Genomic DNA, 14,157 nt, shown 5'->3' with positions numbered 1-14,157 from the left:
ACTCACAGAACTCAGGAAAACGCTATACTTATGATTATAATTCTATTACAAAAGATACAAATCAGAACCAGCCAAATGAAGACAAATATATGGTAGAGTCCAGGAGTGTCCAGGCACAGATGTGTGCCCTCTGCTCACAGAAACAGGACACCCCTGCACATCCCTCAGCACATCCATGTGTTCACCAGCCAGGAAGCTGACCAAAACCTCAGTGTCAGAAGGTTTTATATTTAGAGTTTTACCATAAGTATAATGTGGTTAAAATCATGGGCATGTGGCTGAACTCAATCACTAGCCCCTCTCCCCTCCCTGGGGATCAAGCTGATATCATCCAGCTCAAAGTCCCGGCCCTGTAACTACATGGTTGGTCATTCTGGCATGGTCAGCCTCTATCCTCAGTCAGATCTTACCATAAACTCAGGTGTGGTCTGAGATCAAATTTCAATATAAAATTAGGTGTGGCCTAAGGTCAAATCTCAACATAAATTCAGGTGTAGTTTCAGGGACCCGCCACGAAAAACAAAGATACTCCTATCACTTGGGAAATTTTAAGAATTTAGAGTCTTCGTCTCAGGAACTGAAGACAAAGGCCAAATTATTTCTTATACAATGAAGAGGGGGGGATTTATATGAAAAATCTTATTAATTTTAGAAGCTGGAAATTACCTGTGTCCCAGGAGATGGGAAGTAGACCATGTGTTCCTCATTAAGGTGGTCTCAAGACCTGCTCTGCTTCCAACTTGGTTCACTTTCCCAGCCCTTACCAAAGGGGCACCCAACCAACCATTCAGCAGACATAAAAAATGAGCTGGATCCCAGGTTCCCATCTGCCCCATCAACTGTTTCTCGCAGTGTCCACAGTATCATATAAGACCCCAACAGACACTTAACAGAGACCCTGCAGGTTTAGTAAGGCAATTAGAGATCTACCAAATCCAGCCAGGCACCAGCCCTTTGGGAGGCCAAGGCAGGTGGATCACTTGAAGTCAGGAGTTTGAGACCAGCCTAGCCAACATGGTGAAACCCTGTCTTTACTAAAAATACAAAAATGAGCCAGGCATGGTGGCGCATGCCTGTAATTCCAGCTACTCAGGAGGCTGAGGCAAGAGAATCACTTGAACCCGGAAGGCAGATATTGCAGTGAGCTGACATCACACCACTGCACTCCAGCCTGGACAACAGAATGAGATTCCATTTCAAAAAAAAAAAAAAAAGAGAGAGATCTACTACATCCTTCTCCCAGCTACCCAAGACAACCCCTTGCCAACAATGAAGAGGTAAGAGGGGGGAATCTAAATGACTATCTTCCCCCTCTAGCATGCAAGAGGGGGATGAAAGTAATAAGACAAGGCCGGGCACGGTGGCTCAAGCCTGTAATCCCAGCACTTTGGGAGGCCGAGGCGGGCGGATCACGAGGTCAGGAGATCGAGACCATCCTGGCTAACACGGTGAAACCCCGTCTCTACTAAAAAATACAAAAAACTAGCCGGGCGAGGTGGCGGGCGCCTGTAGTCCCAGCTACTCGGGAGGCTGAGGCAGGAGAATGGCGTGAACCCGGGAGGCGGAGGTTGCAGTGAGCTGAGATCCGGCCACTGCACCCCAGCCTGGGCGACAGAGTGAGACTCCCTCTCAAAAAAAAAAAAAAAAAAAAAAAAAAAAAGAAAGTAATAAGACAAAAGGCTTTAGGAGCTTTTAATGCTTAGTGTGAAAAAAAAATCACAGGCTAGGTTTTTCATAGTCATTGATCCGTCTCTGACAAGGCAAGAATTCTCCCCTCACCCTGGCCACAGGTGGAAGCCCAGACTCTCCCCTAGCAAGGTATCCAGAATGGAGAGGGGCTACCCTTGTAGTGCAGTGCTGTGAATCCCCAACCCAGAGGCAAGAAAGCAAGAAGACTATGTAATGAGCACTCACATGCCAGGCCCATGCAAGGCACTTTCAAGTGTTATCTCAGTTAATCCTCATACCAACCCCATAAGGTAGGCATCCCCATTTTACAGATGAGGAGCCTGAGGCTTAAAAAGGCTTATCAATTTGTCCATCAAAAAGTTCCAAGTCTCAAAGCTGGGATGAAAAGCCAGGTCTTCTGACTTTCACTCTGCCACACTGCATTTTTCCTCTAATTCAGCTGCAGCCTCCCATAAGAAGTTCACTCTTAATTTCATGTCCCATGCTTTGTCTTGGTCCCTGTGAGGAAAGGGGTCAGCTGAAGGTGGCTGTTCTATAAGGATGGGTAGGTATCCTGGCAAGGTGCTTCCATGGAAATAGTAAATGTGACCTTGGAAGTTACTGTCTAGGGCACTCTCAGCTGAATAGTGTCCCGAGGAAACACTGAGGTAGAGCAGTCTGCAAGTGCAAAAGCATACCTTCTGCGGATTCCCTACAAAGTGGGGTCCCCTGAAAGGGGCAATGTTCAAAGGTAAAGAAAGCAGGAATCAGGAGGGCAAACAGGAGTAGTGTCAAAACTGCCACAGCAGGTTGGAAGACAGTTCAACAGATCAAAGAATACATTTCCCAGCGACCAGGGAGCACAGAAGGACCTTTTGCTCCAGTCCAGGAGATGTGTTGTCATCTGTGTGGCCAAGAATGACTTCGAGGTCTTGAATGTGTCCCATACAAGGCCCCAGGGGCACTCATTTCAATAGCAGTGGCAGCAGCCCCAGCTCATTCAATCTTTCCTTGGCCACTGCCTCCCAGCCCTTGTTGGCCTGTGGGTTACGGGGAGAGGGATGCAGGAGCCCTTCCACCTGGACCTCTGGCATCAGGCCTGCCAGAGCCCGTCGTGCCCGCTGCTCTGCCAGTCGCCCAACTCCCACCACCAGCCGCACCCCCAGCAGCTGCACCTGCCGGCAGAGGGCTGCATCACAGATCCGAAGAAGCTGTTCTCGCTGCTTGGCAGGCAGCTCAGCAGGGGTGAGGTTGCGCCCGCTGGGAGCCAGGAAAAGCAGAGGGCATAGATTGTGGACAAAACAGTGATGGAAGAAGACCTCAGGCTGTCCACAGAGGTTCCGGAAAAAGCCCCAGAATCGGGCACCACTCACTTCTGACTGTGGACACTCCAGTCCCAGCACTGGTCGTTTAGGATGCTCTTGGGAAGGGGTCAGCACAGGCCCCCCAATGCCCAACCAGTCCCGGACCATGCTTACTTCCCCAAAGGGCACCTGTGAGGAAGGACAGAGACATGAAAGGCTTCAAACTGGAGACCTGAGGCCCGGGCTCTGGACCAACTGACTTCTTTATACCTTCCATGAGAATCCAGCCTGCATCCCCCACCCCCACCTTCACCCAAAGGCCTGAGACAAAGATTCTTGGCCCTATGGTTTGAACCTGTCCATCTTTTTCCATTTCTTCATTGTGAACTGTGGCCCAGAAGAATCTGTTTGCCTCTAGCCCAAGTAGCCTTTGGGACCAAGTACAGGGACTACACTGAGATATCTAGCCCTACACAGGATTTGATGGTTAGTACTGAGGACAGACAGATGGTCTGAGACAGAAAGGCAGCCAGGGTTAACGGAGGCACAAGGACAGGCTGACCACTGTTCTCTGGGTGCCCTCCCAGCCCCAGGCCTCAGGCTGTCATTTCCATCAATCATCATTGATCACCTTTCATCACCCAGTTGGGGTCAATAAAAGCGATTGAGCCTTCTGCCCTGAAGCCTCTTGCCCTCCCCCAACTGCCAAGCACCCCCACTGAGGGGCAGTCACTCATCCTGAGCTCTGAAAGAAAAGCGGGCAGGCACTGGAGCCAGGCTCCGTTTTGAACCTTGCCTTAGCTAGGAAACAGAACCCAGGTTCCCAGAATGCCCTGCATCTCTTACATACCCACCCCTGTCAACCAGTCTCTTCTGAGGACCCAGCAGTCCTAGTCCCTCTTCTGACCCCAACCACACTCCAGGGACAGGGGAGATCCAGTAAAGGAAGGATGGGGCTGGTGGAAGGAAGGGCTCTCAGAGATAATTAGTGGCCAGCTCACAGGGAAAACAAAACTACCATTAACGTGCTTGGTTAATTACGGGAAGAGATGCTGGGAGAGGGCCTCTGACCACAGGAGCCAGTATGTGTGTTGAGAGAGAATGGGGCGAGGGGACCTACACATGTCTACAGCCATGCACATGCTCCTTTCCCTCACAGCACACCCAGCCAAGCATCCACCTAGAGCCCCCCACTCCGCCCACTGAGGAAGCCAAACCCTTTACCCCAGTCTGGGCCATGCCAAAAGGTCCAGGGTTCATGCCCAGGAAGAGCACTTCCTTGGGGCCCTGGCAGTAGCGAGTCACGTAGTTGCGATGTGGCTCCCATGCATACTCCAAGGGATTGTAGATGACGCCCACAGACTCCGAAAACTGCAGCTGGCTCAGCTCAGCACTGAGCCGAAGCTCCTCCTCCAGGAAGCTCTCAGCCAAGCTTCCAGGGCAGGGCTGGGGCTCCATCAGGGCACCTGCAGGCTCATGGATGGACCCCAGCAGGAAAGCCTGGGGCATATGGCCATGCCGCTGTCACCTGGGAAAACAGATGGACAGAGGCCCCATCATCCCTCAGCCACAGAGTAGGAGGGATCCATGGTTGCCAGGGCCCCCACTACCATTTCCTGGGCTCAGAAGGGACCCCTAAGAGACCATGTCAGTCATCTACCAACCACCAAGTAGGACTGAACTCATCTCAATTCACGGTCATGAAGGGCCCATTCCCTCCCCACTTCCAATATCTGTCCTCTTCACATGGCACCTGGTGAGGATAAGCCATAGCCACCAAACATCTCCCACTCCAAATCTCCTTTCCATCAGGCATAGGTGTGAGTCACTAGCTCCTGGAGTATGCCGAGCACATAGTAGGTTTTCAATAAACATTTACTGGTGGCATCCTTTCAACACCTTTAATGTCATCCTAAAAAAGAAAAGCCCAGCCAGAATGAACTGTGTTCTGGAAAGCACGGTGCTGAAGAATGAAATGCAAGTGCACAGCCATAGCCCAGAGACCCGGGAAGGCTAATTACAATAGCTTCCAGGTGGTGAGTGACTACTCTGCGCCAGGTACACCTCATTGATCCTCACAACAATCCCATGAGGTGGGCATTACTGCTCCCCTGTTATAAGTGAGGACACTGAAGCTTAGCAAGATTAAGCAACTTGCCCAAGGTCTTGCAGTTAGTAAGAAATAAAGCTGGGATTTGAATGAGCCCAATCTCTCTGGCTCAAGGCTATGCTTTAACCACCCACACCATCTTGCCTTAGATGGTTTGATCAGCCACCCTGCCAATTCTACAACCCCCTAACCCCAGCCTGGCTTCTTTCCTACATTCAGGAATACCTAGTAGGATGAATACAGACTCCTCATAGAATCTTACAAGCTACGCAACCATGGCCAGAGCTTCAGGTTTCCACCTTCAAATACAAAGAATAATAATATCCACTTAATAATGTTGACATAAGGAAGGCCAGGCACAGTGGCTCATGCCTGTAATCCCAGCACTTTGGGAGGCCAAGGTGGGTGGATCACCTTAGGTCAAGAGTTCAAAACTGGCCTGTCCAACATGGAGAAACCCCGTCTCTACTAAAAAATACAAAAATTAGCTGGGTGTGCTGGGCAAGGTGGCTCACACCTGTAATCCCAGCACTTTGGGAGGCCGAGGTGGGTGGATCACCTGAGGTCGGGAGTTGGAGACCAGCCTGACCAAAATGGAGAAACCCCACCTCTACTAAAAATACAAATTAGTCGGGCTTGGTCATGCACGCTTGTAATCCCAGCTGCTCGGGAGGCTGAGGCGGAATCATTTGAACACGAAAGGTGGAGGCTGCAGTGAGCCGAGATGGCGCCACTGCACTCGAGCCTGGGCAAAAGAGTAAGACTCCGTCTCAAAAAAAAAAAAAAAAAAAAAATTGCCAGGTGCAGCAGTTCACGCCTGTAATCCCAGCACTTTGGGAGGCTGAGGCAGGTGGATCATGAGGTCAGGAGTTCAAGATCAAACTGGCCAACATGGTGAAACCCCGTCTCTACTAAAAATACAAAAATTAGCTGGGCATGGTGGTACACGCCTGTAATTCCAGCTACTCAGGAGGCTGAGGCAGGAGAACTACTTGGACCAAAACCTGGGAGGCAGAGGTTGCAGTGAGCCGAGATCATACCACTGCACTCCAGCCTGGGCTACAGAGGGAGACTCTGTCTCAAAACAAACAGACATAAGGATGGAATGAGATGTTATGTTTAGGTGAAGGGAGAAAAGGAAGAAATGGGAGAGGAAGAAGAAAGGGAAGAGAGAAGGGAGGTGGGAGGAAGGAGAAGGGAGGGGCAGGAGTGGAAGGAGAAGAGACAGCAAGCTTTGTAAACTGCAAAGGCCATTCCTTTGCTCCACTCCCATTCAAACCCAGTGTTCCAACCTGACCATTCTACTTACATTTTCAAAATGCCTTTCCTACCTCAACTCCCAAAACTTTGCACATACTATTTCTACAATCCAACCAAATACACTCCTGAAGTCAACCAGGACATCATCCAACAGTCATCCAGTCAACTAGGACTGTGATTCCCCAACCTGCCCACATATCCAAATTACTTCCATCCTTCAAAATGCAGCTCAAACCATCCCTTTGATAAAGTCTTCCCTCCTCAGAACAGTGCAGTATTTGCCATAGTGTCCCACCCCCACCCCCAACACAAGTAGGTCCCGTGTGAGGCCTGGGAATCTGTGTTTTGTTTTGTTTTGAGACAGAGTCTCACTCTGTCGCCCAGGCTGGAGTGCAGTGGTGTGACCTCAGCTCACTGCAGCCTCTGCCTCCCAGGTTCAAGTGATTCTCCCACCTCAGCCCCCTGGGTACTGGGATTACAGGTGCGTGCCACACGCCCAGCTAATTTTCATATTTTAAGTAGAGACTCGGTTTCACCATGTTGGTCAGGTTGGTCTCGAACTCCTGACCTCGTGATCTGCCCACCTCGGCCTCCCAAAGTGCTGGGATTGCAAACGTGAGTTACCGTGCCCAGCCTGGGAATCTGTATTTTAGACAAGCTTCCCAGGGTGATTCTGATGGTTGGTGAAGGCTGAGAACCACTGTGTATCACCATGGTTACCATCGTCTTAATGAATTCCTTTTGCCTCCCCAGCTAAACTTGGGCAGATCAAGAGCCAGGCCCTGTTCAATCTCCCTCCATAAGCCCAAGGTCCTGGCCCTTATTAGGCACTCAACAAACACCTGCTCAGCAATGTCCATCTTCTTTTTCACTTTTGTTTAAAACCACCTTCTGTGCCGGGCACAGTGGCTCATGCCTGTAATCCCAGCACCTTGGGAGGCCAAGGCAGAAGAACTGCTTGAGGCCGGGAGTTCAAGACCAGCCTGGCTGACATAGTGAGACCCCATCTCTAAAAAATAAAAATCAACACCTTTTACCAAGGAGGCACTCCTGATGGATCCCTCTCCACTTCTATATCCTGAGTTCACTCAAGGCTCAGCTGCCCACTCTGCACTCTGCTTGTTTTCCAGGCTCTGGGTCTGTGACCATCATATCTGCATCTCCCATGCGACAAGAACCATTGTCATTCCTTCCTCTCAACTTTCTGCCTGGGTCATCTGTGACCTCTTCTCCAAGATGAGAACTCAAGGTTGACACAACAGCTTGATAAACCTATTTTCTCATCCTAGCCTAGAGGAAGTGGGAAAGAAAAAAAAAATCAGAGGCCCAACTTAAGAAGTCCTTCCCTGGCCGGGCGCGGTGGCTCAAGCCTGTAATCCCAGCACTTTGGGAGGCCGAGACGGGCAGATCACGAGGTCAGGAGATCGAGACCATCCTGGCTAATACGGTGAAACCCTGTCTCTACTAAAAAATACAAAAAATTAGCCGGGCGAGGTGGCGGGCGCCTGTAGTCCCAGCTACTCGGGAGGCTGAGGCAGGAGAATGGCGTGAACCCGGGAGGCGGAGCTTGCAGTGAGCTGAGATCTGGCCACAGCACTCCAGCCTGGGCGGCAGAGCGAGACTCCGTCTCAAAAAAAAAAACAAACAAAAAAAAAAGAAGTCCTTCCCTGACTGAGTAGTTTTTAACTGATCGGTTGTCCAGGTGGCTACCCAGGACAAACTGGGGTCATACAAAAGCCAAGAAGGGTGCTGTGGAGAATGCCAGTGTTTCAGAGGACCTTGCTTTGCATCTCCCCATGCAACACCAACATTAGCAGATTAGCTGCTCTAGCTCTAGAATCTCAAGAGAAGTCTTGAGCCTACCTTTGACATTTAGACACCTGTGTTGGAAACAGCAAGGCTGGGGAAAAGAGTGACAAGACACTACTTTCATTGTTCCATAACTTCAAAGCCTGATCTCATAGCAAGAGCCACAGGCTGGAAGGCAATTGATTTGAATTCTACTCCTGTTTCATCTCTAAGAAGATTCTCTTGAGCAACTCATTTAATTATCTTCTCTATGAAAATCACATATTCCATCCAACCTACCACCTGTTAACTCATTTATTTTTTTTCAATACTTATGAGTCTCTTACATGACAGGTACTACAGCAGTCTCTTGGTGAGGAAGAAATCCAAAATAAGTAAAATGTAGCCAGCCTTTCCGTAAGCTCATAAACTGCTGTGAGGGCAGATAAACAACTAACTGTAATACAGTGTGATGTGAGCTTTAATACCCAGAACAAAACACTAGAAGAATTCAAAGAGGCCAGGCGCGGTGGCTCAAGCCTGTAATCCCAGCACTTTGGGAGGCCGAGACGGGTGGATCACGAGGTCAGGAGATGGAGACCATCCTGGCTAACAGTGTGAAACCCCGTCTCTACTAAAAAATACAAAAAACTAGCCGGGCGAGGTGGCGGGCGCCTGTAGTCCCAGCTACTCCGGAGGCTGAGGCAGGAGAATGGTGTAAACCCCGGAAGCAGAGCTTGCAGTGAGCTGAGATCTGGCCACTGCACTCCAGCCTGAGCCACAGAGCGAGACTTCGTCTCAAAAAAAAAAAAAAAGAAGAAGAAGAATTCAAAGGAGGAACTTTTAAGTTCTACCCAAAGTCGCCCCAAGAGCCAGAGGCTTAAGAAATGTAGATATTTTATAAAATACAGTGTCATATTACATTAAGCACAAAGGCAGTGGAGTTGGACCCGGCGATAAGGCTGACCACCAAGGCCAGACTTCAGACTGATGTCAGACTTCTCTGACATCAATCCGGGAAGTGAGGAAGGAATCAAAGACACATTTGCACTCCCCCGTCCCTTGGAGTGGAGTCCAAGGGACAATAAAAAATACCCTTAAACTAAATAATAATAATAAAGCATAGGCTGGGCGCGGTGGCTCACGCCTGTAATCCCAGCACTTTGGAGGCCGAGACGGGCAGATCACGAGGTCAGGAGATCGAGACCATCCTGGCTAATACGGTGAAACCCTGTCTCTACTAAAAAATACAAAAAATTAGCCGGGCGAGGTGGCGGGCGCCTGTAGTCCCAGCTACTCGGGAGGCTGAGGCAGGAGAATGGCGTGAACCCGGGAGGCGGAGCTTGCAGTGAGCTGAGATCTGGCCACAGCACTCCAGCCTGGGCGGCAGAGCGAGACTCCGTCTCAAAAAAAAAAACAAACAAAAAAAAAAGAAGTCCTTCCCTGACTGAGTAGTTTTTAACTGATCGGTTGTCCAGGTGGCTACCCAGGACAAACTGGGGTCATACAAAAGCCAAGAAGGGTGCTGTGGAGAATGCCAGTGTTTCAGAGGACCTTGCTTTGCATCTCCCCATGCAACACCAACATTAGCAGATTAGCTGCTCTAGCTCTAGAATCTCAAGAGAAGTCTTGAGCCTACCTTTGACATTTAGACACCTGTGTTGGAAACAGCAAGGCTGGGGAAAAGAGTGACAAGACACTACTTTCATTGTTCCATAACTTCAAAGCCTGATCTCATAGCAAGAGCCACAGGCTGGAAGGCAATTGATTTGAATTCTACTCCTGTTTCATCTCTAAGAAGATTCTCTTGAGCAACTCATTTAATTATCTTCTCTATGAAAATCACATATTCCATCCAACCTACCACCTGTTAACTCATTTATTTTTTTTCAATACTTATGAGTCTCTTACATGACAGGTACTACAGCAGTCTCTTGGTGAGGAAGAAATCCAAAATAAGTAAAATGTAGCCAGCCTTTCCGTAAGCTCATAAACTGCTGTGAGGGCAGATAAACAACTAACTGTAATACAGTGTGATGTGAGCTTTAATACCCAGAACAAAACACTAGAAGAATTCAAAGAGGCCAGGCGCGGTGGCTCAAGCCTGTAATCCCAGCACTTTGGGAGGCCGAGACGGGTGGATCACGAGGTCAGGAGATGGAGACCATCCTGGCTAACAGTGTGAAACCCCGTCTCTACTAAAAAATACAAAAAACTAGCCGGGCGAGGTGGCGGGCGCCTGTAGTCCCAGCTACTCCGGAGGCTGAGGCAGGAGAATGGTGTAAACCCCGGAAGCAGAGCTTGCAGTGAGCTGAGATCTGGCCACTGCACTCCAGCCTGAGCCACAGAGCGAGACTTCGTCTCAAAAAAAAAAAAAAAAGAAGAAGAAGAATTCAAAGGAGGAACTTTTAAGTTCTACCCAAAGTCGCCCCAAGAGCCAGAGGCTTAAGAAATGTAGATATTTTATAAAATACAGTGTCATATTACATTAAGCACAAAGGCAGTGGAGTTGGACCCGGCGATAAGGCTGACCACCAAGGCCAGACTTCAGACTGATGTCAGACTTCTCTGACATCAATCCGGGAAGTGAGGAAGGAATCAAAGACACATTTGCACTCCCCCGTCCCTTGGAGTGGAGTCCAAGGGACAATAAAAAATACCCTTAAACTAAATAATAATAATAAAGCATAGGCTGGGCGCGGTGGCTCACGCCTGTAATCCCAGCACTTTGGGAGGCCCAGGCGGACGGATCACGAGGTCAAGAGTTCGAGACCAGCCTGACCAACACGGTGAAACCCCGTCTCTACTAAAAATACAAAAATTAGCTGGGCATGGTGGCGCGCGCCTGTATTCCAGCTACTCAGGAGGCTGAGGTAGGAGAATCGCTTGAACCCGGGAGCCGGAAGTTGCAGTGTGAGCCGAGATCGCGCCATTGCAGTCCAGCCTGGAAGACAGAGCAAGACTCCGTCTCGGAAAAATACATAAATAATAATAAAGCATAAATTCAAAAAGACCATTTCATCTGGTTCCGAAGGGGCCGACTACTAAGGCACCATACAAAACCTCCGGGGGCGCCCCTGGAAAGCCTTGATCCTGCAGACCTCCCAGGCGGTTTCATAGGCTGGGCTCTCCCTGCACTGAGTCTAACCCCATACGGAGAGACGGACCCCAAAACATAGAAATCCTGACTACCCTCTCGGCTCAGCCCCGACGACCCTGGGAGCCCTCAACTTTCCCCCACAGCCCGAGGTCCCCACCCTCCTACTTCCTCACCTGGTCCAGCTCCCCATCCCGTTTCCGGTTCCTTTCCCCCGCAAACCCAACCCCCGGCGCTAAGGACAGTGGGAGTCGTAGTCTACATTGTTTAGGGAACGAGATTGGCGTGCCCGCGGCCACTTCCGCCGGAAATGCTCAATCCCGGAAGGCGCGCTAAATTAGCTCTAAACATCGCTGGGAATTGTAGTTTAATCTTTCCATCAGCGTTAAAGCAGGAAGTCTTGAGAAGCGAAAGGCCAGAGCCTGTAAGTACCTAGGAAATCCTGAGTTCTATCCCTAAAGGGCATCGCCCTTCCAAAAGTTCATTCACATTTTTCCCAAAGGGATTACAAATCAGGAAGCTTCAACCATCCCCAATCCCTCATCCACCTGAGGTATTAACAATACCTAAAGACCATTTCTAGGCCCCCTGCCACCCTGGGTATAAGAGACCTCTCCTTTGCAGCCTGCCATTACTGTATATAGAACATCCACGAAGACATTTCTGGTAACTCCTAACAACTCTTTAGCAAGGAGCATCCCCCATTACTGTCCAAACCCATCTCCAGAGTGTCACCATTTTGACTTCTTTCTCTGCCTTGCTATCTGCCCAACCCTATAACCTCAGTATTAGTCAAGAGTTTTCCAGAGAAACAGAACAGGATATCTATCTATATGAGGAGATTTATTCCAAGAATCGGCTCACAGGATTGTGGAAGCCAAGAAGTCCCACAGTCTCCTGCTCTGCTGTCTATAAACTCCAGAACCAGAAAAACAGGTGGTATAATTCAGGAAAGTCCAAAGCAGGGGAGGGGGCTCACTGCTAAGTCACAGAGCCTGAAGGACAAAGAACCAGGAACTCCAATGATGTCCAAAGGCAGATAAAATAGATGTCCCAGCTCACCAAGAAAGAGAATTTGCCTTCCTCCACCCTTTTGTTCTACTGGGCCTCCAAGGGATTGAATGGTTCCCACCCACATTAATGAGGGTGATCTTCTTAACTCAGTCTACCAATTCAAATGCGAATCTCTTCCAGAAACACTCCGCAGACATATCCAGAAATAATGTTTTTTCTGGCTATCTGGGTGTCCGTTAGCCCACTCAAGTAGATACGTAAAGTTAGCTACCACTCTTCCTTCCAAATCTTCTCCCTCAAATACTTTGTCCAGGAAAGTCCAAAGTATTTGGACTTTCTAGGAAGAGTGATCAATCCTAATCCCATGGCTGCACCCAGCAGTCCATTCCCCCCCATTCCCCTCCCATTCCCCCATCCCAATACCTGTATCCAAATCTGTCCTATTCCTAGTTTTGTTCTTATGCTCTATCTGGGTCTGGTTCTGTGTCCTGACTCTAAAACTTTCATTAGACTGGGAACCCCCTAAGATTAGTTATCTTCTATATTCCTTCCACCCCACACTCTCCACACACCTTAGCACAGCCAAGGCTCTAATCACAGAAGCAAGGTCTCCCTGTGAGTGGTAGAGAAGGAGAACTATAAACCCCAGAACAGGAAGAAGTGAGAGAAAAAGGATGCTACCCCCTTCCCAGGACTTGTCTGATCTCCTATCAACAAAAACTTAATGGGTGCAGTAGGAGCTTCAGGGAGCTGTGAGCAGTGACCTTCTGACATCAAGGGTGAGAAACTACCCTGACCCTTCCAAGACTTTGGAAATGGAATTAATCATCCACCTCATGAAGCCCATAATTTTCTGAGCTTTAATTTTTACCAGATCCTCTCCCTGTCTATGTCTCTCTCTGCCTTAATTTGCCCCATGTTATTTGCCCCTCTCTACCTATGTAAATTTGTCTCTATATCTAGTCTCTTGTGTAGCTTTCTCTCTGTATCTGTGTGTCTCTCTCTCCCTCTGTGAACATCTCCCTGTTTCTGCTTCTTACCCTAGAATGACTGGAATAAGAGGATCTGAGCTTCTAGAAAAAGTTCCCCCATCTCTGTGTATCTATGTATTTCTGTGTTTCTGACCAAAAATAAGGTTGGGGGACCTCATTGTGGTGTCATCTCGTTGCTTAAAAATTCCAGGATCTCCACCATCCCTTGGACAACCCTCCTGCCCACCCCTGACCCCTCTGTCATTTGCTTGCCCAGCACTTCTGTTCTAGTTTTTCATCTTGGCAACCTCTCCACATTCCAAGTCAGCTTCTGGTAGAACAGTAATGAGTGAAATGAGTAACAGACAAGCAGAAATCCCCCAGGACCTCCACCTCCCTACCCGATTTCAACTTCCTAGAAGACTTGAATAACTGTTTCTTTCCCTATAAGCCCATCCACCCCAGGGAACCCAGAGATAGGAAGTCCAGATATAAGGAGAAACTGAGGCTTAGGCAGCCCACAGTGAGTCCCTATAGCTAATGCCAGAGGGGCCTGGGGCCTTCTCTGTCTGTAGTCCATGCGTGCTATTCCTCCCCACCCAGTGAGTCACTCCCAGGAAAGATGGAGGTGAGGCGCTCTCCTGAAGTAGGGGTGCTTAGAAACAGAGACCCTGAGGCTTTCAAGAGATAGAGTCCAAGAGATGAAACATGGGCTTGGGTGCAGCTCTCCCAACCAGTGTCTTCCATTTATTAGTCTTCATGTCTTCTGGGAAGTCTTCAGGAGGCTGCTGACCATGATTTATGGGTAGAGCCTTGTTGGGCAGGAAGAGAAAATGACCCAGATTATCGCCTGGGTAAGAGCCTAGAGAGTTGAGTCACCGGGCCTGGGGCAGGGCTCCCTGCATACCCACCAGCCAGCAACTCTGTCCTGAGCCCAGGAGGGAA

General features: G+C 49.2%; 1 protein-coding gene across 7 annotated transcripts in view; it reads right to left on the bottom strand.

The window, feature by feature from the left end:
• The window catches only part of SMUG1 (single-strand-selective monofunctional uracil-DNA glycosylase 1), a 70,537-nt gene extending 59,042 nt beyond the window's left edge, over positions 1-11,495 (bottom strand). For 2 of the 7 annotated variants that reach the window (XM_033221826.1, XM_033221828.1), the window contains exons 1-4: positions 11,404-11,489; positions 7,380-7,632; positions 4,197-4,500; positions 3,042-3,161 (exon numbers count right to left, since the gene is read on the bottom strand). In XM_033221826.1, the coding sequence (XP_033077717.1) occupies positions 3,042-3,161; positions 4,197-4,481 (405 nt within the window). In that variant the 5' untranslated portion in view covers positions 4,482-4,500; positions 7,380-7,632; positions 11,404-11,489. Of the gene's footprint in view, positions 1-1,678; positions 3,162-4,196; positions 4,501-5,307; positions 5,382-7,372; positions 7,633-11,403 lie in introns of those variants that run through there. The other 5 variants (XM_033221825.1, XM_033221823.1, XM_033221822.1 and 2 more) reach the window with 5 other exon arrangements.
• Between the last annotated feature and the right edge of the window lie 2,662 nt (positions 11,496-14,157).

The sequence above is a fragment of the Trachypithecus francoisi genome, unplaced genomic scaffold (genome assembly GCF_009764315.1).
Source record: "Trachypithecus francoisi isolate TF-2019V2 unplaced genomic scaffold, Tfra_2.0 Lachesis_group11, whole genome shotgun sequence".
In the NCBI taxonomy this organism is placed as follows: Eukaryota; Metazoa; Chordata; class Mammalia; order Primates; family Cercopithecidae; genus Trachypithecus; species Trachypithecus francoisi.
This window is presented reverse-complemented; position numbering and strand designations above follow the sequence as displayed.